Consider the following 26,634-nt stretch of genomic DNA (forward strand, 5'->3'; position numbering starts at 1 on the left):
GTGTTACATGGCCTTTCCTTTTAACAACACTCAGTAAACGTTTGGGAACTGAGGAGACACCTTTTTTAAGCTTCTCAGGTGGAATTCTTTCCCATTCTTGCTTGATGTACAGCTTAAGTTGTTCAACAGTCCGGGGGTCCCCGTTGTGGTATTTTAGGCTTCATAATGCGCCACACATGTTTAATGGGAGACAGGTCTGGACTACAGGCAGGCCAGTCTAGTACCCGCACTCTTTTACTATGAAGCCACATTGATGTAACACGTGGCCTGGCATTGTCTTGCTGAAATAAGCAGGGGCGTCCATGGTAACGTTGCTTGGATGGCAACATATGTTGCTCCAAAACCTGTATGTACCTTTCAGCATTAATGACGCCTTCACAGATGTGTAAGTTACCCATGTCTTGGGCACTAATACACCCCCATACCATCACAGATGCTGGCTTTTCAACTTTGCGCCTATAACAATCCGGATGTTTCTTTTCCTCTTTGGTCCTGAGGACACGACGTCCACAGTTTCCAAAAACAATTTTAAATGTGGACTCGTCAGACCACAGAACACTTTACCACTTTGTATCAGTCCATCTTAGATGAGCTCAGGCCCAGCGAAGCCGACAGCGTTTCTGGGTGTTGTTGATAAACGGTTTTCGCCTTGCATAGGAGAGTTTTAACTTGCACTTACAGATGTAGCGACCAACTGTAGTTACTGACAGTGGGTTTCTGAAGTGTTCCTGAGCCCATGTGGTGATATCCTTTACACACTGATGTCGCTTGTTGATGCAGTACAGCCTGAGGGAGTGAAGGTCACGGGCTTAGCTGCTTACGTGCAGTGATTTCTCCAGATTCTCTGAACCCTTTGATGATATTACGGACCGTAGATGGTGAAATCCCTAAATTCCTTGCAATAGCTGGTTGAGAAAGGTTTTTCTTAACCGGTTCAACAATTTGCTCACCCATTTGTTGACAAAGTCGTGACCCTCGCCCCATCCTTGTTTGTGAATGACTGAGCATTTCTTGGAATCTACTTTTATACCCAATCATGGCACCCACCTGTTCCCAATTTGCCTGTTCACTTGTGGGATGTTCCAAATAAGTGTTTGATGAGTATTCCTCAACTTTATCAGTATTTTTTGCCACCTTTCCCAACTTCTTTGTCACGTGTTGCTGGCATCAATTTCTAAAGTTAATGATTATTTGCAAAAAAAAAAAAGTTCATCAGTTTGAACATCAAATATGTTGTCTTTGTAGCATATTCAACTGAATATGGGTTGAAAATGATTAGCAAATCATTGTATTCCGTTTATATTTACATCTAACACAATTACCCAACTCATATGGAAACAGGGTTTGTATAAGGTGCTGTACTATACACTAGTAGGAGCAATATAACGTATTTCTCATTATGTTTTTTGATTATATTTAATATGCATGTACTGTATATCTTTTTATTTTGGGGAGATTTATGTCTTTTTTTTTAAAATTTAAATAAGTGATTTTAAGACTGCCCTTTATTCACATATTGATGCAATTCTTTGGTTCAAACTAAACTGAACAATAAAATCATGAGGGGATGCTACCATTGTTTATTTATTTTGCGGGTAGTATGTTCCATCATCAAACATCAAAAAGAGAAAGTATTGTAAATTCCTTTTTTTAATACAGAATTGCACCAAAATGTACTTGTCTTAGTCATGTAAAAAACTGTTTTTGGGTACATATCAATCAAAACAACATCAGTGGTCACCATATTATGCTTCAAATTGCGGTCTCACCGCATCGTGGATTTCTTTTAAGATATTTCTTTACCTCTTAAGGCCCAAGCTGTTTGTTTACATCCTTTTTTTATTTCTCTTTGCTACTTGGGCTTATTGGACCCTAATTAGAATAAAAACTAATAATCATCTTTTGATATGATGTACTTAAGTACACAAACGTACCATAAGTACACAAACGTGTACCTCATGTTTAGTGACATGCTAATTCTTATTTTTACACTTTTTTTTTCCAAATTCCATTGTATGTTATACTCTTCTGACACCTGTAGATGGCAGTATAAGTGTCCACATAAGCAGCCATAAGACCCTAATTCAGTAGTGTACACAATGTTTTAAATAAGAGCTAAAAGGTGCTGTCCACGCATGTGGCCACTAAGCCTTTAGAGGTTAAATTAAAGCATATTAGACAATTTTTTTGTTCCATATTTAAGTATTTTCAAACATTAAAATGGCCATATACACTTAATATATACAGTACAGGCCAAACGTTTGGACACACCTTCTCATTCAATGTGTTTTCTTTATTTTCATGACTATTTACATTGTAGATTGTCACTGAAGGCATCACAACTATGAGTGAACACATGTGGAGTTATGTACTTATCAAAAAAAAGTGAAGTAACTGAAAACATGTTTTATATTCTAGTTTCTTCAAAATAGCCTTGCTTTGCTCTGATTACTGCTTTGCACACTCTTGGCATTCTCTCTATGAGCTTGAAGAGGAAGTCACCTGAAATGGTATTCACTTCACAGGTGTCATAGTTTTGATGCCTTCAGTGACAATGTACAATGTAAATAGTAATGAAAATAAAGAAAACCCATTGAAATGAGAAGGTGTGTCAAAACCTTTGGCCTGTACTGTAAATACAACAGTAATATTTGCCACTAGAGGAGACCAAACCAATCAGAGCACGCTGTTCAGTATCATAGCCACTGATTGGCTCAGCCTCAGACAGCATCACTATATTGGATTAAAGAGTGTAAAGGTTAGAGGGCTCTCATAACGTTAGAAAACGTACAGTAGTCAGAAGGTCGAAAATATGAAATATTTGATTAATGATTCCTACTCAGCGGAAATACAGTACAGGCCAAAAGTTTGGACGCACCTTCTCATTCAATGGGTTTTCTTTATCTTCATGACTATTTACATTGTGGATTGTCACTGAAGGCATCAAAACTATGAATGAACACATGTGGAGTTATGTACTTAACAAAAAAAGGTGAAATAACTGAAAACATTTTTTATATTCTAGTTTCTTCAAAATAGCCACCCTTTGCTCTGATGACTTTTTTTGCACACTCTTGTCATTCTCTCAATGAGCTTCAAGAGGTAGTCACCTGAAATGGTTTTCACTTCACACGTGTGCTTGAAGCTCATCGAGAGAATGCCAAGAGTGTGCAAAGCAGTAATCAGAGCAAAGGGTGGCTATTTTGAAGAAACTAGAATACAAAACATGTTTTCAGTTATTTTACCTTTTTTTGTTAAGTACATAATTTCACATGTGTTCATTCATAGTTTTGATGCCTTCAGTGACAATCCACATAGTCATGAAAATAAAGAAAACACATTGAATGAGGAGAGAGTGTGTCCCAAATTTTGGCCTGTACTGTAAATTTGTTGGGGTCATGTCTGGAACCAATTAACAGCGATAAAAAAAGAACAACCTTACTTGCCATCAACAGTCCAAGTTAAACAAAAGCAGAAACAGAAAAAAACAATGGCGTGTCCTGACACTTACCGACTTTCTCGGCCAACACCTGCAGGTTGGACACTCGGCTGTCCTTGAACAACTCTATGCCGTAGATGCAGTCAAAGCCGTCATATTTGACCATGTAAAGGGAGCTGTTGACGGTCAGGCGCTCCAGCACCGTGCCTTTCCACTTGGTCACGTTCCCCTTCTCCCTCCAGTTGTGCTGAATTCTGTGGCCCAGCAGGTTGTCTGGGTCGGGGTACAGGGTGGACGCCGAGCTCTCGCTTAACTCTTCGCTGCTACGCTTCCTGTCAGGACATTCAAGGTGTCAAAGGTAAGTTGTTATTATTATGCATTCAACAAATGAATAGAGATAGGGTCACATTAACTTTGTTTGAAATTGCACAATAACTTAAGCACTACATTATGTTCATAGAGTAACTGCGTCTCAATTTGTGCACTAACGTACTTACACCTAGGGCAGGGGTCGGCAACCCAAAATGTTGAAAGAGCCATATTGGACCAAAAATACAAAAACAAATCTGTCTGGAGCCGCAAAAATTCAAAAGCCATATTACATACAGATAGTGTGTCATGAAATATAAATTGAATTAAGATGACTTAAAGGAAACTAAATTACCTCAAATATACCTACAAATGAGGCATAATGATGCAATATGTACATATAGCTAGCCTAAATAGCATGTTAGCATCGATTAGCTTGCAGTCATGCAGTGACCAAATATGTCTGATTAGCACTCCACACAAGTCAATAACATCAACAAAACTCACCTTTGTGCATTCATGCACAACGTTAAAAGTTTGGTGGTCAAAATGAGACAGAAAAAGAAGTGGCATAAAACACGTCCTAGAAAGTCGGAGAAAGTTATACATGTAAACAAACTAAGGTGAGTTTAAGGACTGCCAAAATTAGTAGGACAAAACGGCGCTCGCCAAATACTCGAATCAGTTAAGCATGTTTAATACAAACAGTGTGCTTTATAACAATTAGGGAGGTTTGTGTCATGATTGTTCTCCTACAGAAACCATATTAAAACAAAAAAAATATTTTTTTCCCCTCATCTTTTTCCATTTTTCATACATTTTTGAAAAAGCTCCAGAGAGCCACTAGGGCGGCGCTGAAGAGCCGCATGCGGCTCTAGAGCCGCGGGTTGCCGACCCCTGACCTAGGGTGTTAACAAAACACAGTGCACTGCACCATCAGCACCCGGACAGTACACTCAAATTGGTGAGTGCACAGTGCTGGACCTTGACCATACTCAAAAGTTGCCACAAAGGGAGGAAGTACCAAACTTACACACAAGCAATTTATCGGTCAATCCAGTGGTTGCAATTCACAACAAAAGGTGTAATCACAAAATAGTAGTCAATTGCAAAAGCACTACACTGTCATAATTCACGCAATGATGGAAACTAAATACAGTACACGGTGTACATAGAGTACTACATTGAAGTCTACTGACGTAAATACTGAATTTGAGACACTGCATATATTCTGGTAGTCATTAATAGGTATGAATTTGGCGTCTTCGGATTTAAAGGAGACCTTTGATGATAATCGTCTATTTTGACTTCTAAATGTTGTTACAATGTTGGATACTTGTGTTAAACAATGTCAAAGCATCAAATCATAAGGTCCACACATTTAGGTGTAAGGTTGCGTGCAGTTTTGGGTGCCTCTGCCCGCAGTGTTTTTTTAATGCAGCTCTGTAACGAGAAGAGAGTGGGCATGTGTACCTAACGTTGTTAACAGGCACATCTATACATTATATAGGAAGCTTATTCTCAACCGTGTCTTTGCTCTGATTGCTTTTTTTGCACACTCTTGGCATTCTCTTGATGAGCTTCAAGAGGTAGACACCTGAAATGGTTTACCCTTTTACAGGTGTGCTTGAAGCTCATCGAGAGAATGCCAAGAGTGTGCAAAGCAGTAATCAGAGCAAAGGGTGGCTATTTTGAAGAAACTAGAATATAAACATGTTTTCAGTTATTTCACCTTTTTTTGTTAAGTACATAACTCCACGTGTTCATTCATAGTTTTGATGCCTTCAGTGACAATCTACAATGTAAATAGTTATGAAAATAAAGAAAACGTATTGAATGACAAGGTGTGTCCAAACTTTTGGCCTGTACTGTATATATTTAACAGCATACATTTTCAAAAGATACATTTCGAAATTTTTGGAGAAGGTGGGGCATGGTTTGATTTACAATCTCAGAATGAAAAAGGAACACCTTGCAGACACAAGCAGAACGTAAGTTATTAATGTGACTGTGGAGATAAATTCACACCAAAGCAGACCCAATATATATTAACTAGATCAGTGATTCCAAAGTGTGGTACGCAAGCTCCAGCTAGTGGTGCACCAAATAATCACTTAAATAAATATTTAAACACAGTGTACAGTGTTACTGTTACTGTGACCCAAAAATCTTACATATACTTGTTAAATAAAACCTCTGCCTTGTTTTTATTGAATACTTAGGCTTACTACGCTACTGTATCTTAATGTTAGTAGTTGTGGTGGTACTTGGAGAGCCAAGTGTTTTCCGAGGTGCTACACGGTGAATGAAAAAAAGTTTTGACAACCACTTATCTTTACCACAAGGAAGTGTCCCTTAAGAACAGATTTATTCAAACCACGTTGGGCAGATTTAAACTGAAACCTGCTCGGTGACATTACCTTCCCCGTTTCTTTGACATGTTTCCATAAAGTCACACAGACCTGAAAAGGGGAACAAAGATACCAGGTAGTGAGTGACACAAGCAGCTGACACACAGTTCAATCTTAACTAACCTATGTAAACTTTCCATACAATGTTGGGCTTTTACTGTTACAAATACAGCATGTGAATTGTTATTTGCATATGCATAGTATACACTACATAAGACACAAGTTTCCTTACAAATATGAACAATCTGCGTGTTTACAAACATTCTATGAACACATTATATATACCGTACATTTGCACATTTCAAAAAACGTTAGCCTAGCATATGGACATTTTGAGATTTTTACGCACACGTTAAGTCAGGGGTGTCAAACATACTCCAAACCATTCCAAGGTTTCTCATTGTATCCCATTAGGTTGAGTTTTTTCTTGCCCTGGTGTGGGATCTGAGGCTATGTCTACACTAAGCCAGATAACCCCTTAAACGAATAATTATTTAACCTAAGCCCCGTTTCAGCCACACTAAACCAGCGTTTAAGGTTCCCCTCCTCTGACAATTTTATACACGGGTAAGTGCGCCGTGTATTACGTGAATCTCCGGCTCTTAGCTTTGTATGGACTCATTGATCGTTTACAAACTGAGTTCGGAGAGGAAGTGACGCCAGAAAGACCGCGCTGCACACCGGACGTGACGTCACAAAGAACGGGCCACAGCCAGCTTCATGATAAAGCGGTTTCGTAACTTGGAGCTAACTACTGGAAATATGGAGGTAAGTCATCCAGACATGTACATGTTTTTCATTCTTCTACATGTACAGACGCTTGTGGAAATCACACATGAATACCTTAAGAGAAAGCGATTGCAGCTATTTCGGATACAACACTTCTCATACGGCAAGAAAACTTTCGAATGTCCAGGTCAGCTGTGATTCTACTTAGCGAAAAACTTTGCCCATATGTCGAAGGAGAGTCAACGAGAGTGCGAGCTCCCGGGAATGTGATAAAAAAGGTAGCGTGTGCTTTGTATTACCTGGCCGTTGAGGGAAGACTACGGAAAACGGAAAATGCTTTTGGACTGACAAAGCAGACTGTATCAGTTATTGTCCGCCATTTATGTCGCAGACTCAACGTCTAGGTCCAGAGTATACATCTGTGGTCTCCTCCAAGGTTTCTCATTGTATCCCATTGGGTTGAGTTTTTCCTTGCCCTGATGTGTGATCTGAGCCGAGGATGTCTTTGTGGCTTCTGCAGCCCTTTGAGACACTCCTGATTTAGGGCTATAAAATAAACGTTGATTGATTGACTTTGAAGTTGTCTTTATTTTTAAGTTATCATGCCGTGATTTTACCAGTCCGGCCCACTTGGGAGTAGATTTTTCTCCATGTGGCCCCCGATCTAAAATGACTTTGACACCCCTGCTTTAAGTCAACCATTCACATGCAAATGAGCATGTAACAGTCCCCCACATTACCGGATGTAAACATGAACTGCGACAAGCTAACGCCATGTTAGCTACATACGAAAAAGGTAAAGCTGGCCTGTTTGTTTACATCAACAACATGTCTGGCAAATAAATGTACAACTTCACAATGGCTAACGTTAGCCAACTCAATGTCGACGTGTCGAAGAAATGAGTGGAAAATTGCAGGCAGTCAGGAAGAAACGTCCCTAAATGCTGAGTCCTTGAGTTGTTGTTTTTTTAACGTTTCATGGAATGTCGCGCCAATATTCCTACCAGGAAGCCGACTGAACAAAAGGAAACGCTTCGCCATGTAAGCGCTGATTTTGTACCCTGACTGTAGCAACAATCTTCAAAAATGACACAATAAGGACGAATCATGAGATAATATTGTACATCTTGATCTAGTTCGACGAATTTAAGAGGTGAGGGAGTATAAAATGTGCTGTTGACCCTACCTGATCAATAGATTCACGTGTGTTTTTCTTTGAAAGGAAGATTCCACCACCTAATGTAGGCTAACTACAAGGAAACGGTAAAAGAACTTCAAATCCCAGAATGCACACAGAGAGACCCGGTGCATTCTGGGACTTTAAGCTGTTTTTGACGTGTTTCCGGTTTAGGAGCGTCATGTTACAGTTATATTCATAGACATCTTATACGATGTCTATGCTTATATTTACCTAAGGTAGACTAACTACAAGGAGACGGTGAAAGAACTACAAATCCCAGAACGCACACAGAGAAACCCAGTGCTTTCTGGGACTTAAAACTGTTTTTGACTTCCGGTTGAGGAGCGTCATATTACAGTTATATTTGCTATCAATATAATATATATATATATATATATATATATATATATATATATATATATATATATATATATATATATATATATATATATATATATATATATATATATATATATATATATATATATATATATATATATATATATATATATATATATATATATATATATATATATATATATATATATGTGTGTGCTGTTTGGATTTACCTTTGCAACCACATTATACTATTGGCTAAGTTTTATATTCATAAATGTAAGTTTCTCAATACCCGACCTGTTTTTTGTGCATTTAAAAAATAATTAGAACTTTACTTTAAAACCATTTCTACCTCTAACAACCAAAAAGATGGGGAAACTATGATGCTGTGCTCCAAATTTGGATTATTTACGGAACTTGTCTGCATTTTGTTACATATAAATATATTTAGCATTTTATTTTAGTTGCTTTATTGACCTTACAACCCCCTGGCGCTGTTTTGAACTGTCTTTGTACTGTTTCTGTACTTGTTTTGATTATTATTATTTATTTGCTTGTATGTAAATATTGCATATTATAAACAAAGGTTTATTAAAAAAAATGAAAATATGTACATATAATATCATAATTCTATATTTTGTTTTTTAAGAGATTAGATTAGATATATTATGACTGAATTTTGATATATCGAATAGATTAGGAGAAAAGCAATATTGTCAAATTAGATAGGTGAGTCTGAGGTTTTACATTTGGTTACATTAATTTTAAAGATATGAAATATATTAAATGATTCAAGTATTTACGAAACCGAACTGCATGTTATATCTGCCTTCACAAGCCCATGTCGGTCTTGGTTGGAATGCACATTTCCAACACTAGATGTCACACTGAACACAACATCTCCTGCATGGAACCCATGACAAAACCTGACATGATGAATTGACTGGTGAGGTGAGTGAATGATGCATCATGGAGGGCCTTTGGGGGCTTATTTAACCACCTAAGGCAGAGCTGAGCAAATATTTTGACTCGGGTGCTACATTGAGAGAAAAATGTGTCTGGAGGGGCCAATGTGTAGGTGTGTATGAATGATACATACACATTTAGCTGTAAAAAATTGCTCTACAGTATGTGTGTCGGGGTCCCTTTTTTTCAGGAACACGAATACCAAAGTCACAATGTCTGATGGAATTCCAAAAAAGACAGACCACCTCAAAAAACCGGAATGGAATTGTACAGTTTTTTTACTGAATGCGACACCCAAAATGTACATTAATTAAACTAAAGAAAATAGGATTTACAATATTAACTATGAACAATAAAACACTGAACATTAACAACATAAAGTCGCTCCTTTTTTACTTCTCAGACCAGCTCCTTGATAGACATCTTTTACAATCAAGCAAAACACAACAAAATGTAACAAACAGCAAACTATGAATGCAAAGTGTAATAAACATCTACAATATGATATATTATTACTTTTATGCAGAAATGTGTTGTACAAATTTCCTTCCACGTCTGATCCTGACACACGCGTTTCGGGCTGGCTGCTCTGAAAACAAACCACGCCCACTCTGGTTTATTCCCGGTCTGAGCTTCTGTGACGTAGATCAGTGGTCCCCAACCACCGGGCCACCAATTGGTACCGGGCCGCACAAGAAATAATATATATATATATATATTTTATTTTATTTTTTTAATTAAATGAACATAAAAAACACAATATATACATTATATATCAATATAGATCAATACAGTCTGCAGGGATACAGTCCGTAAGCACACATGATTGTGTTTCATGTGTGCTTACCCCCCGTCCCCGGTCCGTGGGACACATTTTCAAGCGTTGACCGGTCCGCAGCTACAAAAAGGTTGGGGACCACTGACATAGATGACCATAATAACTTGTGTAACACCCAAAAGTGCAGATTCCAACCATTGAAATACTTTCTATAGTTCAAGACTTACGGTCATTTAAAAACAGCACTGCACGTCATAATGGCGGCTACAGTTTTAATGTTAAAGCTCTAAAAAAATTATGTAGAACGTCCAGCGGGCCGGACTGTAAGTCTTAATGGGCCGCATGTGGCCCGCAGGCCGTTTTTTGCCCAGGTCTGGCTTAAGGTCAGGATGAAGATATTATCTAAAGTTAGCGCATACACAATCACCACAGGTCAGTTGTTGTGAAGAAGCAATTATGAATTACTCTTTTTTGCCCCAGTCAATATACATCCATCTGTTTTTTTGTTTTTTTAAATACCGCTTGTCCTCATTAGGGTCACAGGTGAGCTGGAGCCTATTCCAGCAGACCTGGGCCATGAGGCGCAGCGGGCAAACCCCACCCAGGCGGGTCGCCAGCCAATTAAGTTAAGTTCACACCCACACTGTCACGGCGCACGTGCAATCCCGCATGTCATCTGCTGCAAGCGCAGCCGGCAGCTCCGCTAGAAGCGCGCCGGGACACGCCCCTGCTCGCTCTGCCCGCACCGCGGCCATGCGCCTGCATGCCTGCGGGCAATCATCAATCAGCGCACCTGGGTCTGATGAGGGCAGACGGCATAAAGACCGAAGATCCAGTGCCGGAATGTAGTTCACTCTTCGTAGTAAGCATCCCGTCTCTGGCTTCCCTCCTCGTACCTGCTCTCTGTGTGCTTTCCCTCTGCCCGTGTCTTATGTCCTCTGTGTTCCTCGCAGTGTTCTCTCAGTTTCCTGTGATCGAGCTGTGCGCCTCGACTTCTCACCGGACTTTGGACTGCTTCCCTCGATTCTCGACCCCGGCTTAGACACAGACTTCGTCGCCTTTTTCTGTCTTGCCTCTTGGTGAGGGTGGTCGCATTTTTCCCTGCTCCTCCTCCTCCCCGCTTGCTTTCTTGTGTCCTTGTCTTTGTCTGAACTTTTTGAAGCCTCTTTTCTTGAGCTGTCCTCAAATCTAAACATCAAAATGAATTTGATCAACTGGACTCTCGACGCAATTGACACAGTCTTTTCGACAAGGAAAAGAGGTTCGGGGGAGCCTGGCTGCCCTGATGGAACCATTGCTGCGGGGTACGTGAGAGATTCCTGGAATACTTGGAGAATCATGTGCCTCTCAGTCCTTTCCATCGAGGACGTGGAAGACATCTACCTATTTGGAGCTGTGATCGCAGGGCATTTGCTGATTGGGCTGGGCATTGCTCTGGTGTATCGTCAAATTCGGAAGACGATGGCAGCCATTTAAGGGGCCAACAGGCTGTTCAACGCAATGGAAGGATTGGGTCGTGCTGTGGGATCACAGACTGGAGCGATTGCTGATTTGAATCGCAAGGTGAATTCCATCTTGATGAAGTTAGAGAAAGAATAAATTGGAATTGTCAGAGCCAGCATACAGAGCAGGAATGTCATTGTTTTGACTGCTCGAAGAAAAAACAACATCTTAATCTACGATTTGACTCCCTCGAATGGCCTTGAGGAACAGGCTGTTTGAAAACACTCCCCTGAGGACTCCTCAAAGATGGACGCTTTTGACCTTCCCTTTTTTTTCAAAAGCACCTGGGTCGGACTCTTGAACTCTTGAACTCTTGGGGCCGGCCTCGGCCCATAAAGACAATTCCAACATCTCACCCAAGTTAATTGGGCATACATGCACGCACACACCCCTCCCCAAATCAACGCCCTCACCACTGCTTAATTCCTCCGGGGTTGTGGGGGCTGAGTAGCGCTCAACAGCAGCTGCCGGCCTCCAAGGTCCTGTTGGATGACTCTGTTGCGAGTTGTTGTGATTACATGTACCATGTTTATGTGTGCCATGCTATGTGAGGTTTTTTTCCTCGGACTCAGTCTGGACCATTCCTGAGGGTCCAGCCTCAGACTGATATTTTTTTTACTCTTCCCCCCCTCCCCAATGTCACCTGTTTCCCACCTTTTTAAGGAGCGCCCTAAGTGGCTGATCCGTTGGCGGTCCCGTCTTGTCTCCCTGTAACGTATGTCTGCTCTTAGCGGGATTGTGCCGAAAATGTAATTTCAGTTCTTATGTGTCTTGTACATGTTAAGAATGGACAAATAAAGCTGCTCTCCGCTCTCCGCTCTCCGCTCTCCGCTCTCTCCGCTCTCTCCGCTCTCTGCTCTCTCCAGCCCCGACCTCTCGCTTGCCCACGGACTGTCTTCTTGCCTCTCCCCTCTGGACTGTTGAAGGGTTCATCCAACACGCACATACAACAACCTCTGGTAACATTCACATTGCTAACTCTACACATCGTCTTACACCATTCACATAGAGTAGCATACACACGCCAACATTTCATCAGTTTCAATAAACCTATTGAACTGATTCCTGCCGTTGTGTCATCTCCTTCCCTCGCCGTACGTAACACACACATTTACCCCTATGGACAGAGTCTCAATGAGATTATTAAAGGCCTACTGAAATGAGGTTTTCTTATTTAAACGGGGATAGCAGGTCCAATCTATGTGTCATACTTGATTATTTTGCGATATTGCCATATTTTTGCTGAAAGGATTTAGTAGAGAACATCGATGATAAAGTTCGCAACTTTTGGTCGCTGATAAAAAAGCCTTGCCTGTACCGGAAGTAGCGTGACGTCACAGGTTGTGGAGCGTCTCACATTTGCAAATTCTTTACAATCATGGCCACAAGCAGTGAGAGCGATTTGGACCGAGAAAGTGACGATTTCCCCATTAATTTGAGCGAGGATGAAAGATTTGTGGATAAGGAAAGTGAGAGTGAAGGACTAGAGGGAAGTGGAAGCGATTCAGATAGGGAAGATGCTCTGAGAGGCCTTGTGGGACCTGATATTCAGCTGGGAATGACTAAAACAGTAAATAAACACAAGACATATATATACTCTATTAGCCACAACACAACCAGGCTTATATTTAATAAGACACAAATTAATACCACATAAGAAACACCTACCCCCTCCCGTCCATATAACCCGCCAATACAACTCAAACACCCGCACTCAATCCCACAGCCCAAAGTACCGTTCACCTCCGCAAAGTTCATACAGCACATATATTTCCCCGAAGTTACGTACGTGACATGCACATAGCGGCACGCACGTACGGGCAAGCGATCAAATGTTTGGAAGCCGCAGCTGCCTGTACTCACGGTAGCGCGTATCCAACTCAAAGTCCTCCTGGTAAGAGTCTCTGTTGTTCCATCTCCACAAGCATGCATATCCAACTCAAAGTCCTCCTGGTAAGAGTCTATGTTGTCCCAGTTCTCCACAGGCCAATGGTAAAGCTTGACTGTCATAGTTCGGGAATGTAAACAATGAAACATCGGCTACGACGTAGCCGCTACGTGTTTGTGTTGCTCCAGCCGGCCGCTAATACACCGCTTCCCACCTACAGCTTTCTTCTTTGCTATCGCCATTGTTCATTAAATAAATTGCAAAAGATTCACCAACACAGATGTCCAGAATACTGTGGAATTTTGCGATGAAAACAAGACGACTTAATAGCTGGCCACAATGGTGTCCCAAAATGTCCGCTACAATCCGTGACGTCACACGCAAACGTCATCATTCCGAGACGTTTTCAGCAGGATATTTCGCGGGAAATTTAAAATTGCACTTTACTAATCTAACCCGGTCGTATTGGCATGTGTTGCAATGTTAAGATTTCATCATTGATATATAAACTATCAGACTGCGTGGTCGGTAGTAGTGGGTTTCAGTAGGCCTTTAATTAATATTTTGTATTGCCTTTGACCCAAGGAAAGAAACAATGATTTGTCATTCAGAAGTCAGTTTTGGGTACCACCATGCATTATGCATTACCATGTTTGGACAATTAGAAGGGTAAAAAGTATCCCTCTTATTGTCCCTATATGTAAAAATGACAGCGTGTCTCTGGATTGCAACATATTGACCACATTTTTCTCATGTCAGTTGCCTACAGATGGAATTACTGCGAGGTGTGAGTCCGTGCGAAGCTGATAGCCTTTGTGAGGATGCGAGTGTTGTATCGACACAAAGCTGTCCGCCGTCCAAGGTTGCCCCCTCTTGTCCTTGTTGTCACAGCAACAGAAAAATACCTAACATGTTGTTTCCTTCCCTTATTCTCTATAGGAGTAATCCAGCAAGTCAAAGAGAATCCAACAATATTCCTGTGGCGTGACAGCAACATCAGTGACATATATGACCCGGGCACACCCAATTTATCCTGCAGAGAGATTCCACTGCAGAGTTGTAAAGTCAACCCAAGGTTAGATGTGTGTTTGTGTGTGTACACGTGTGCGTCCATTGATTAGGTGTCTTATTAGCCACAGGCCCAATGTGAATGGAAGTATGATACCTCCATAGGGATGATATATCGCGGCTGAAACATGTGTGTCTAGAAAACAGCCCAACGCCATGTATGTTCTGGGTTTCTATTATTTAAGGTACTGCATGTTGAGGGGGCCTAATGTTTTTTTAAACACCACTTGTCACCATTCATTAAGATAACTAAATTACAAGGTTCCATAAAGAGGTTATATACTGTATAGTCCATAGTATATAGATTTTAGCCTATTGTAGTCTTTAAATCCTTCCCACTAGGGCTGATGAGACAGGAGCACTGCTCTGTCAATGCACAACTGATGCCATTGTTGATTAGAAGGCTTTGGAAGATTCAGGAAAAAAAAAAACATGGCTTCTTGCAATGTTAAGGGTTATTTTAAGTGCGTAATTTACCTATAGGTTTCCCCCAGGACATGTGGCGATTAATTGCAGGAGTAAATGAATAATAAAGCGATTTTGACTGCCCACAACAACACAATGTTGATTAAAAAAATGACAGAAAAGCCACATTTTTTGGCGAAAGATTGAATTTCAGTAAACTTACCAAAATCATATTATTTTCAGGTTGCTTTCCTATGGCACTTTTTATATGTATATATATATATATATATATATATATATATATATATATATATATATATTTGGGGTTGATTTTCTTCTAATTTTGTCTGATATCAAAATTTCATTTCGAAATGTCATTATTGTTATTTATAGGTTGCCCACTACCAAATAATCAAAATGTTGCCATTTATCTAATTAGGTATTTTATACTGTGCTTCCGGGGTACCTTTTTCCAGGCCAGGGGTCGAGAATATATCACTGTCCGTCCCAGCAGAAATTTTAAGCAAAATGTAGTTATTTTAGGTTGCCGCAATTATTTTAGTCATTTGCGGGCCCAAGGCAAACTAAGTTATTGCAACTCTCCACAATACAAAAACAACATGGTAACTTAGCATGTTGTTATAAACGAGCTGCGGATTAAAGCTTTGCAAGTCGTGCAGTAAGTATCATTGATTCTAATGCTTTTACTGTAATTGATAAGAAGTCAGGAACATTAATCAACATTTGATAATGCGTAGGCAATTTTTTAAAGATCATTATTTTTAACTGATGTGACACACAGCGCTATTATTGTGAAGGCCGGAAGTGTGTGACCAGTGGGAACAAGAGAGCTTCTTAACAAGGCAAAGCTGTTGACTTTGTAAAAGTGCCTCTTAAGTTCCTACCTGACAAGCTTGCACTACATCCTACCAGACCCTCGGCTTCAATAGTTTACCATTTGGAGCGCTTCAATACTCACATATTTGTGATGAAAAGTGTCAGTCTCCACTTGCATCCTGCAATGGCTCTTGCTGTGTTGATCACACACATTTAGTGTCACGGAGAAAAGGGTTGACACCTTGGGTAGTTTTAATGAAAACTGTTTGCTTTCTTCTCACCTTCTCCTCTTCTCCACTCCACTCGGGTAACTCCGCTTCAGCTTTGTAAAAACCTCTTCAAACCACGCCAGAAGATCTGCTTTGGCCTGTCTTCTGCCAATCCAGTCTGCACATGCAATTTCACAAAACAACACCCAAGTGCGGTGCAAACATACACCAACGTCCAAAATAAAACACAAACCCCCAAAACACATGCAACTTGAAACACAGAGCGACGTCGAAAACACACGCAATACGGGGAAAACTAGTGTTGTACCGATACCAATATTTTGGTAGCGGTAGCGGTACCAAAATGTATTTCGATACTTTTCGATTCTATTCTAAATAAAGGTGACCACAAAAATTGCATTATAAGATTTGTTTTATCAAAAAATCTTACAGTACATCAAACATATGTTTCTTATTGCAATTTTGTCCTTAAATAAAATAGTGAACATACTAGACAACTTTTCTTTTAGTAGTAAGTAAACAAACAAAGGCTCCTAATTTAGCTGCTGACGTATGCAGTAACATATTGTGTATCATTCTATTATTTTGTCAACATTATTGAGGGCAAGTGGTAGAGAAGGAATTATTAATCAACTTGTTCATTTACTGTTAATATCTGCTTACTTTCTCTTTTAACATGTTCTATCTACACTTCTGTTAAAATGTAATAATCACTTATTCTTCTGTTGTTTGGATGATACCACACATTTGGGTATCAATCTGATACCAAGTCGTTACAGGATCATACATTGGTCATATTCAAAGTCTTCATGTGTCCAGGGACATATTTCCTGAGTTTATGAACATAATATACATTTTTAAAAAACGAAAAAAGATTTTGTGATGCTAAAAAACATCAACGTAGATAGATGAGGTCAGTAGGTCGTGAGTTGAAACCCCGGCCGAGTCATACCAAAGACTATAAAAACGGGACCCATTACCTCCCTGCTTGACACTCAGCATCAAGGGTTGGAATTTGGGGTTACATCACCAAAAATGATTCCCGGGCGCAGCCACCGCTGCTGCCCACTGCTCCCCTCACATCCCAGGGGGTGAACAAGGGGATGGGTCAAATGCAGAGGACACATTTCACCACACCTAGTGTGTGTGTGACAATCATTGGTACTTTAACTTTAATTTGTTTTTGGTAACTGTGGACATCGTGTCCTCCGGACCAAAGAGGAAAAGAACCATCCGGACTGTTACAGGCGCAAAGTTCAAAAACCATCATCTGTGATGGTACGGGGGTGTATTAGTGCCCAAGGCATGGGTAACTTACACATCTGTGAAGGCACCATTAATGCTGAAAGGTACATACAGGTTTTGGAGCAACATATGTTGCCATCCAAGCAATGTTATTATGGACGCCCCTGCTTATTTCAGCAAGACAATGCCAAGGCACGTGTTACAATAATGTGGCTTCATAGTAAAAGAATGTGGGTACTAGACTGGCCTGCCTGTAGTCCAGACCTGTCTCCCATTGAAAATGTGTGTTGCATTATGAAGCCTAAAATACCACAACAGAGACCCCAGACTGTTGAACAACTTAAGCTGTATATCAAGCAAGAATGGGAAAGAATTCCACCTGAAAAGCTTCAAAAATTGGTCTCCCCAGTTCCCAAAGGTTTACTGAGTGTTGTTAAACGGAAAGGCCATGTAACACAGTGGTAAAAATGCCCCTCTGACAACTTTTTTGCCATGTTTTGCTGCCATTAAATTCTAAGTTAATTATTATTCGCAAAAAAATATATGTTTCTCAGTTTGAATAGTAAATATCGTGTCTTTGCAGTCTATTAAATTGAATATAAGTTAAAAAGGATTTGCAAATCATTGTATTCTGTTTTTATTTACCATTTACACAGCGTGCCAAGTTCACTGGTTTTGGGTTTTGTAGAAGGAGACTTTATTAATGGTTTTCTATGAGGCGTGGTAAGTACGCCCGTAGCTACAACACACTTTTTTGGGGGGGTTGGAGTTCCAGGAAACTTCCCCTTCCCCTAATTAGGGCTGAGTCTTGGATGTAAACAATGTCAATGCAGAAAGCTCCATCCTGAACATATTGTATTGCTGGTTGCACGCATGTGTGCGTTCAGTGCTGATGGCAGGGTGCACTGAGGACGCGCAGTGGTGTGTGTATGTCTTAGCGCAGGGCCTTTGGATGAGGAAGAGACAGAAGGAAGGAGGAAGAGAGCTGGTTTGCAGCTTTACCCTTCCGGTGACTCAGCAATTTCAGAGATGAATTTTTGTAAATAATCCCCTCTCTCCTCCCTTCTGGCCTCTCCTGCCTTCACTCCTTATCCCCGATGGCCTTTTCACACTCTTTCCTCTCCCGCAATAATCATTCAAGTCTCATCACTTAATGGCTTTTGTTCACATAAATAACATCTCATCATTGTAATGACTCAGTTAGAGGGGAAAGGAGGACATGTTGATGGGGAAACTCATCACATCCACTTTGATTGAGGTGGGAAACATAATCGGGTCAAATTAAGAAAGGGAAAAAAAAAAGATTAATCACATTGTGTTGGTTTGTGGTCGTTGAATAACCATTACTGACTGACCTGCCTGGTGTGTTTAGCGCACGGAGAGACGCCAGATGCACTCTGCTGGACAGAAATAGACTGTAGTGGGATATCTGAGCACAGGAGACGGGGAGAGGCCTTGGCTATTCTGCCATCCGAGATAATGCAGACTCTTCTGCATGGTGAATAGGCACGGAGAGAGACAATGGGCTGCATTGCAATGGGTCATGCATTGTGTGCGTCTGGTCCCAGTCCTGGGGTGCGACAATCTGCCTGAAAGAAAGCAGGCGAGAGAAAGGAAATTAGTCACTCGTGTAAAATTAATGTCACTCATTTTCTCCTCTGTTGATGATGATGACTTCACTAATAAGATGTTTGCCTATCTTCATTTTTCTTCTGTAGATCTCCAGACAAATTCCTTGCAGAAGGTTTCACAGGTTCTGTTTGATGTCGCAGTGGGTTATTTTTAGTTGTTATTGTGCTGCAGGGTTTTTGTTTTTTTTATTCACTTATTCTAATTGCTAGGGCATGAGGTCGTTTCAGTATTAGAAACCCCTTTTTCCTTTCTCTTTAGACATTGTAGAATGTTTAAAATATGCTTGTTTTGTCTACAGGTACAAATTAAACTGTTCACCTTGATGGTGAGATCAGGTCACAATCATTAAGACATGTTTTCATAACTACTACCTCAATTTGCAAAAATTCTTGAGAAATTATTTGTAAATAGACTTGATCAGTTCATTGACAAACATGAGCTACTGAATGATCAGCAGTATGGCTTCAGGAGTAATCGATCTACATCCCTAGCAGTGATGGACTTTGTAGAAAACGTAGCTACAGCAATAGAAAAGAAACAACACACCGTTGGAGTATTTATTGACTTATGTAAAGCTTTTGACACAATCGATCATTCCTTACTTCTGAAAAAATTGGAAAACTATGGCATAAGAGGTGTTTCACAACAGTGGTTAAGTAGTTATTTAAGCAATAGATCTCAATATGTGGAAATTAATAAGACTAAATCACAGCCAAGAAGAGTAACTTGTGGGGTGCCACAAGGCTCGGTATTGGGACCTAAGTTATTTATACTATATTTAAATGATATTTGTTCAGTGTCTAATAAATTGAAATTTATTATGTTTGCAGATGATACAAATGTATATTGTTCAGGAGAAGACTTGAAGGAAGTGTTGAGGATAATAGAGGTTGAGTTGATTCAGCTAAAAAAATGGTTTGATATTAATAAGTTATCATTAAATGATAAGAAAACTAAGTTTATGGTGTTTAGTGGTGCAAGGACAAACTGTGAAGCAAAATTAAAATTAAATCAAGTGGAAATTGATAGAGTATATGAAACTAAATTCTTGGGAATAATAATTGATCATAAATTATGTTGGAAACCGCATATTGAATATATAAAGGGAAAAATATCCAAATCCATTGCTATTCTTTATAAAGTAAAACACATGCTGAATAAGAAATGTTTGCATATGTTATATTATTCTTTTATTTTTCCATATTTAACATATTGTGTTGAAGTTTGGGGAAATGTTTATAAAACAAACGTAGACCCAATAATTAAACTTCAAAAAAGGGTCATTAGAATAATACACAAAGCGTGCTACTATGAACATACCAATCCATTATTTATAAGTTCTAATGTGTTAAAATTTTCAGATATTGTGTTTTTAAAAACAATGGAAATTATGTTTCGAGTAAAGAACAACAGCCTTCCAGCTTGTATTCTTAGGTTATTTCAATTAAGAGGAGTAAACTATAATTTACGGGGGATATTGGTTTTCGAAATATGTAAAGCAAGAACAAATACAAAATACAAATGTATTTCAGTTTTAGGAGTTAAATGGTGGAACAAGCTCAGTGATGAGTTGAAGACATGTACTTCTTTGTTAAGGTTTAAGAAAACATTGAAAGGTGAAATAATTGAAAATTATAAAATATAGCAACGATTACTTTCATCCCATTGATTTTTTTTTTCTTTTTAATGTTGATGTTCCAGGTAATCTTATTTTCAGTGAAGGTATAGGATAGGCAAATATAAGCCTTGGCTTCAGCCTATTCCTTTTTCGGTCATGCTTTTTTCTTTTCTTTTCTTTTTGTGTGTAAATGTGTATGATTGTTATATATGTATAATTTGTACTGTACTGTCACACAAAATGGTTAATGGTTGATCATATGACCGAAATAAACTTATTTCATTCAACTTATTTCATTCATAATTACACAGCATACCATTCAGCATCCGAGATTTGAGAACACCTTTAACCATTGTTAATCTTAGTTTAGACTAGGAGTCGGCAACCCAAATTGTTGAAAGAGCAATATTTAGCCTGCTCAGTGGCTTTGTGGTTAGAGTGTCCACCCTGAGATCGGTAGGTCGTGAGTTCAAACTCCGGCCGAGTCGTACCAAAGACTATAAAATGTGACCCGTTACCTCCCTGCTTGGCACACAGCATCAAGGGTTGAAATTGGGGGTTAAATCACCAAAATGATTCCCGAGCACGGCCACCGCTGCTGCTCACTGCTCCCCTCACCTCCCAGGGGTTGGAAGAAGGAGATGGGTCAAATGCAGAGGCTAATTTCACCACACCTAGTGTGTGTGTGACAATCAGTGGTACTTTAACTTTAACTTTAACTTTAACTTTATTGGACCAAAAATATAAAACAAAAATCTGTCTGGAGCTGCAAAAAATTGCAAGTCTTATATAAGTGTTATAATGAAGGCAACACATGATGTAAGTGTCTATATTAGCTATGTTAGCATACTATCAAAATGACTTTAAAAGTCGTATATAAGTGTTATAATGACGGCAACACATTATGTAAATGTCTATATTAGTTATATTAGCCTACTATCAAAATGACTTTAAAAGTCTTATATACTGTACATGTTATAATGAAGGCAACACATAATGTAAGTGTCTATATTAGCTATATTAGCCTACTATCAAAATGACTTTAAAAGTCTTATATACTGTACATGTTATAATGAAGGCAACACATAATGTAAGTATCTATATTAGCTATATTAGCCTACTATCAAAATTACTTTAAAAGTCTTGTATAAGTGTTAGAATGAAGGCAACAAATGATGTAAGTGTCTATATTAGCTATATTAGCCTACTATCAAAGGCTGACGCAAATCTTGGCCAACAGAAATGTTGTATTTTAATTTTTATTCCACACATTTTTGCAACATTGGAAATCATTAGTAAAATGGAGGCTTCTCACAGGATGAGATAACTTGTGGAAATTACTGGCTCAGAATGGCCAAAGGTGTAGATGTGTGTGTCCAAGTTTAAGGAAACGGCGGGCTGTCTTCTTCTAATGGATTTATTACAATCTTTGCAAGCTGGGTAATGTTTGCTGTGGTCTGGAACAACATGGCACACAAACAACTATCAGAAATGCAGCCAATATTACATACAGACAATGTGTCATGAGACACGCAAATATAAATTAAAAACACAGAGGACATAAGTAAAGGAAATTAAATGAGCTCAAATATACCCACAAATGAGGCATAATGATGCAATGTGTACATACAGCTAGCGTAAATAGCATGTTAGCATTGATTAGCTTGCAGTCATGGATTGACCAAATATGCCTGCTAAGCACTCCAGCAAATCAATAAAATCAACAAAGCTCACCTTTGTGCATTCACGCACAGTATAAAATGTTTGGTGGACAAAATGAGACAAAGAAGGAGTGGCATAAAACACGTCTTTCTGTGGCAGCATCGGAGAAAGTTGTACATGTAATCAAACTACGATGAGTTCAAGGTAAAATGGTTCTTGCCCAATACTCTCATCAGTGTATAACATAAATAGTGGGATTTCTAACAATTAGGAAGGTTTGTGTCATGTTTGTTCTCCTACATAAAATATATCAAAACTAAAAATATTTTTTTTCCTTCATCTTTTTCCATTTTCCCCCGGTTTAGACAAACAAAACAATGGGATGAAAACCAAAAACAATAACACTTTATAATAAGTACACAGTATTCAGCATTAATAAAGCGTTAGTAAATATTGGTTTCATGATTTTTAAAGCATATTTACGACATCATTAGTATACAGTTTGCCAACACAGTTATACATGTTTTATTCAATATTATTAAGCACATCAGTTAAGGATTACTAAATACTTAATCATCTTCATTCTTTATAAAGCATGTTTCCGACATGAATTGTCATTAGTATGCAGTTTTTAAACAATTATACATGTTTTTGTGTAATCTATAAACATGTTTAATGGTTCCATTGGTATACTTTATATATGATTATATAGGGTTAGTGTGTGTGCCTCACTATAAGAAGGTCCAGGGCTCGATCGGTCTTTCTGTGTGGAGTATGCATGTTCTCCCCGTGACTGCGTGGGTTCTCTCCGGGTACTCCGGCTTCCTCCCACCGCCAAAGGCATGCACCTGGGGATAGGTTGATTGGCAACACTAAATTGTCCCTAGTGTGTGAATGTGAGTGTGAATGTTGTCTGTCTATCTGTGTTGGCCCTGTGATGAGGAAGTCAGGTCAAGTCAAGTCAAGTCAACTTTATTTATATAGCACGTTTTCGACAACTTTTTAGATTGAAACAAAGTGCTTTACAGGTTAAAAAAAGCATGGAGCAAACAAAAAACAAAAAACGAAGCAAAACAAAAAACAAACAAGAACATAAACAATGACTGTGCTAAACAAGATAGTGCAAATGCAATACGGTAAAAGGGGCCGAATAAAAAGTTAAAAAATTTGCAGAATAAAAATAATAATAATAAAAGTGCGACAAATTGAAAAATACAACTAAAGCGAAGGGGTGGGAGGGGGGGGGACTAGAAATGGTGGCCTAGTGGGCGGACTCAGCTCGGGTCAAAGGCCAGCGAGAAGAGGTAGGTCTTAAGGAGGGTTTTGAAGACCCCCAGGCTCTGGGCTGACCTAATGTGGAGGGGAAGGCTGTTCCAGAGCTTAGGGGCGGCAACGGAAAAGGCTCTGTCCCCTCTGGTCTTTAGCCTGGATCTGGGGACCGCCAAAAGCATTTGGTCAGCTGACCTCAAGGCTCTAGACGAGGTATGGTGATGCAGCAGCTCGGTCAGGTATTGTGGGGCCAGACCATTTAGGGATTTAAAAACAATTAAAAGTAATTTAAAATCAATGCGGTGACGGACAGGGAGCCAGTGGAGTGAGGCCAGCGCTGGGGTGATGTGCTCGCGTTTTTTGGTACTGGTGAGGAGACGGGCAGCCGCGTTTTGCACAAGCTGCAAACGGCGGAGTGATGCCTGATCAATGCCAGCGTACAGTGAGTTATTGTTGTCTAGCCGGTGTGTGATGAAGGCGTGGATAGCAGTCTCCAGGTCGCTCTGGGAGAGATAGGCCTTGGTCTTTGCTAGGGTTCTGAGATGGTAAAAGCTGGTACTAACCACTGAGCTGACCTGTTTGGTGAATTTGAAGGCACTATCAAAGATCACACCGAGATTTCTCACGGAGGACCGGATGTTTACACCCAGAGGACGTAGAGCACTGACAAATGAGACTGGAGATGTATCGCCGAAGATGATGATCTCGGTCTTGCTCTCATTAAGGTTGAGGAAGTTAGCACTCATCCATGCTTTAATGTCAGTCAGACAGTCAAGCAGTGGTTGAAGTGCGACCTGTCCTGTGGCCTTAAGAGGTAAATAGATCTGAACATCATCGGCATAACAGTGGAATGGGACATTGTGCTTGACCAGGATTTCACCTAAAGGTAGAATGTACAGTAGGAAGAGTATGGGACCCAGGATTGACCCTTGAGGAACACCACAGGTAAGGGGGGCCACCGAGGAGAGAAAGTCTCTTAGCTGCACAGAGAAACTCCGGTCAGTTAGGTAGGACTGAAACCAGCTTAGGGCTACACCTGAGATGCCCACGTATTGCTTCAGTCGTGACAGTGACTTGTCCAAGGTGTACACCGCCTTCTGCCTGAGTGCAGCTATGAGAGGCTCCAGCAAGGCAAAGTATTGTGCTGTATAGAGGAATAAGGAACACAGCATGACTTGTACGATTACAGAGGACAATGACTCAGCGTGGTCTTAGAAAGCCACCTAGTTAGCAACAAGGGACAGGTGTGTCTCCTGATTGCCAATCAGAGAACAAAACTTAGGCATGAGATAAGGTGGCTGAGAGTAGAGACAAACAGGAAGTGGAATGCAAAATAAGAGTGCTGGACAGGAACTAAACACCAAAACACAGGAAACCAATAAACACAAGTGCAACCTGTCATGAACGATCATGGCAGAATTCAGAATGTACTAATGCTTTATTAATGCTTAGTAGTGTACTTTTTATAAAGTGTTACCAAAAAAATAAATATTCAACAGCAAAATGCTTCAAACATTATGAAGCCTAAAATACCACAACGGAGAATGTTGAACAACTTAAGCTGTACATCAAGCAAGAATGGGAAATAATTCCACCTGAAAAGCTTCAAAAATTGGTCTCCTCAGTTCCCAAACGTTTACTGAGTGTTGTTAAAAGGAAAGGCCATGTAACACAGTGGTAAAAATGCCCCTGTGACAACTTTTTTATAAGTTAATGATTATTTGCAAAAAAAAATTAAGTTTCTCAGTTCGAACATTAAATATCTTGTCTTTGCAGTCTATTCAATTGAATATAAGTTGAAAAGGATTTGCAAAATATTGTATCCGGTTTTTATTTACCATTTACACAACATGTCAACTTCACTGGTTTTGGGTTTTGTAAACAGAATAAAAATAAAATAAAGTAAAACTGTGTACCCTTTAAAAGCATTTAACATAATGTCTCACATGTACATACAGTAGATGGATGGATGGACGGATGGATGGATGGATGGATGAATAAGTAGCATAGTTTAATTAATGTAGAATTTATGCTATTTTCGCTAACATCTGCTTGTTAGAAGAAATTTGTGTTTGGAATGTACTATATGTATGAATATTGATTGTATTGATCGTATTGTACGGAGTACAAAGACACTTTCACACAAATGCACAAACTGGAGTTAATCCTTTATATTAGATTAGGTCAATTTGGGCATGTAACCGCAGGGTCCACTATACAGTATAGTCAATAAACAATATACAGTATGTGGGATATGGTATGGTGTGGAATTAATATATATATATATATATATATATATATATATATATATATATATATATATATATATATATATATATATATATATATATATATATATATATATATATATATATATATATATATATATATATATATATATATATATATATATATATATATATCAGGAGGGGGGAACATGAATATGCAATGGTGAGAAAATAGGACACTCAAAGTAGGTTTACCTGAATTCTGTTTGATCCCTGAGGACTGAAAGAGCGAGAGAGACAAAAGAGCTATGGCGGGGGAGGAGGAGGTTTCCGGGGTTTCTGCGTAAAAATGATGGATGCTGTGGGTTTTTTCCCTCAGAGCCCCCTGGCAATTATGACCATCGCTGCTCCTCTGCAGCTCACACCCGGCAACAGCACAGCCTGCTTGACATACCCTCGCACATAGTCATCAATCTTCTCCAAGGCCACTTCAAATCAGTCCTGGAGGTTAGATTTCTCTAAAGAGAGGCCGGGTTCCACTATTGCATTAGTAGGTCAGTCGTTCTTTTTGTGTGTGCGGAACATTAAATTGACTAGAGATGTCTATACAGATATATAAAGCAGATTAAAAGTCCTCAGTTTTGCAAAATGTACTTTTAAAAGATGAATGGTATTACATTGCTACCTTGGTTTTTTATTCTCCACTTTTTGTATGACACAGTTTTTGATGAAGATTTCAGGTAACAAACTGGTCCCATTGCCCGCCTATCATTACACGTAATCGAGTGTCCAAGCAAAGAATCCCACACGTTAGTGACTCTGCGTTTTTTTTCACTGGCGACGACTGCAAAATAATCTACTATGGGGCCAAATAAAGTTGTGAGTGACAGCCCTTTGA

The 26,634-nt window shown here is 39.4% G+C and overlaps 1 protein-coding gene across 2 annotated transcripts in view; it reads right to left on the reverse strand.

The window, feature by feature from the left end:
- Positions 1 to 16,017, reverse strand: part of LOC133630891 (spindlin-1-like) — a 32,213-nt gene extending 16,196 nt beyond the window's left edge. The window contains exons 1-3 of one of the 2 annotated variants that reach the window (XM_062022716.1): positions 15,995 to 16,017; positions 6,169 to 6,210; positions 3,512 to 3,771 (exon numbers count right to left, since the gene is read on the reverse strand). In XM_062022716.1, coding sequence (XP_061878700.1) covers positions 3,512 to 3,771; positions 6,169 to 6,188 — 280 coding nt within the window. In that variant the 5' untranslated portion in view covers positions 6,189 to 6,210; positions 15,995 to 16,017. Of the gene's footprint in view, positions 1 to 3,511; positions 3,772 to 6,168; positions 6,211 to 8,074; positions 8,192 to 15,994 lie in introns of those variants that run through there. The other variant, XM_062022715.1, reaches the window with a different exon arrangement.
- Positions 16,018 to 26,634: the final 10,617 nt, after the last annotated feature.

The sequence above is a fragment of the Entelurus aequoreus genome, linkage group LG16 (genome assembly GCF_033978785.1).
Source record: "Entelurus aequoreus isolate RoL-2023_Sb linkage group LG16, RoL_Eaeq_v1.1, whole genome shotgun sequence".
In the NCBI taxonomy this organism is placed as follows: Eukaryota; Metazoa; Chordata; class Actinopteri; order Syngnathiformes; family Syngnathidae; genus Entelurus; species Entelurus aequoreus.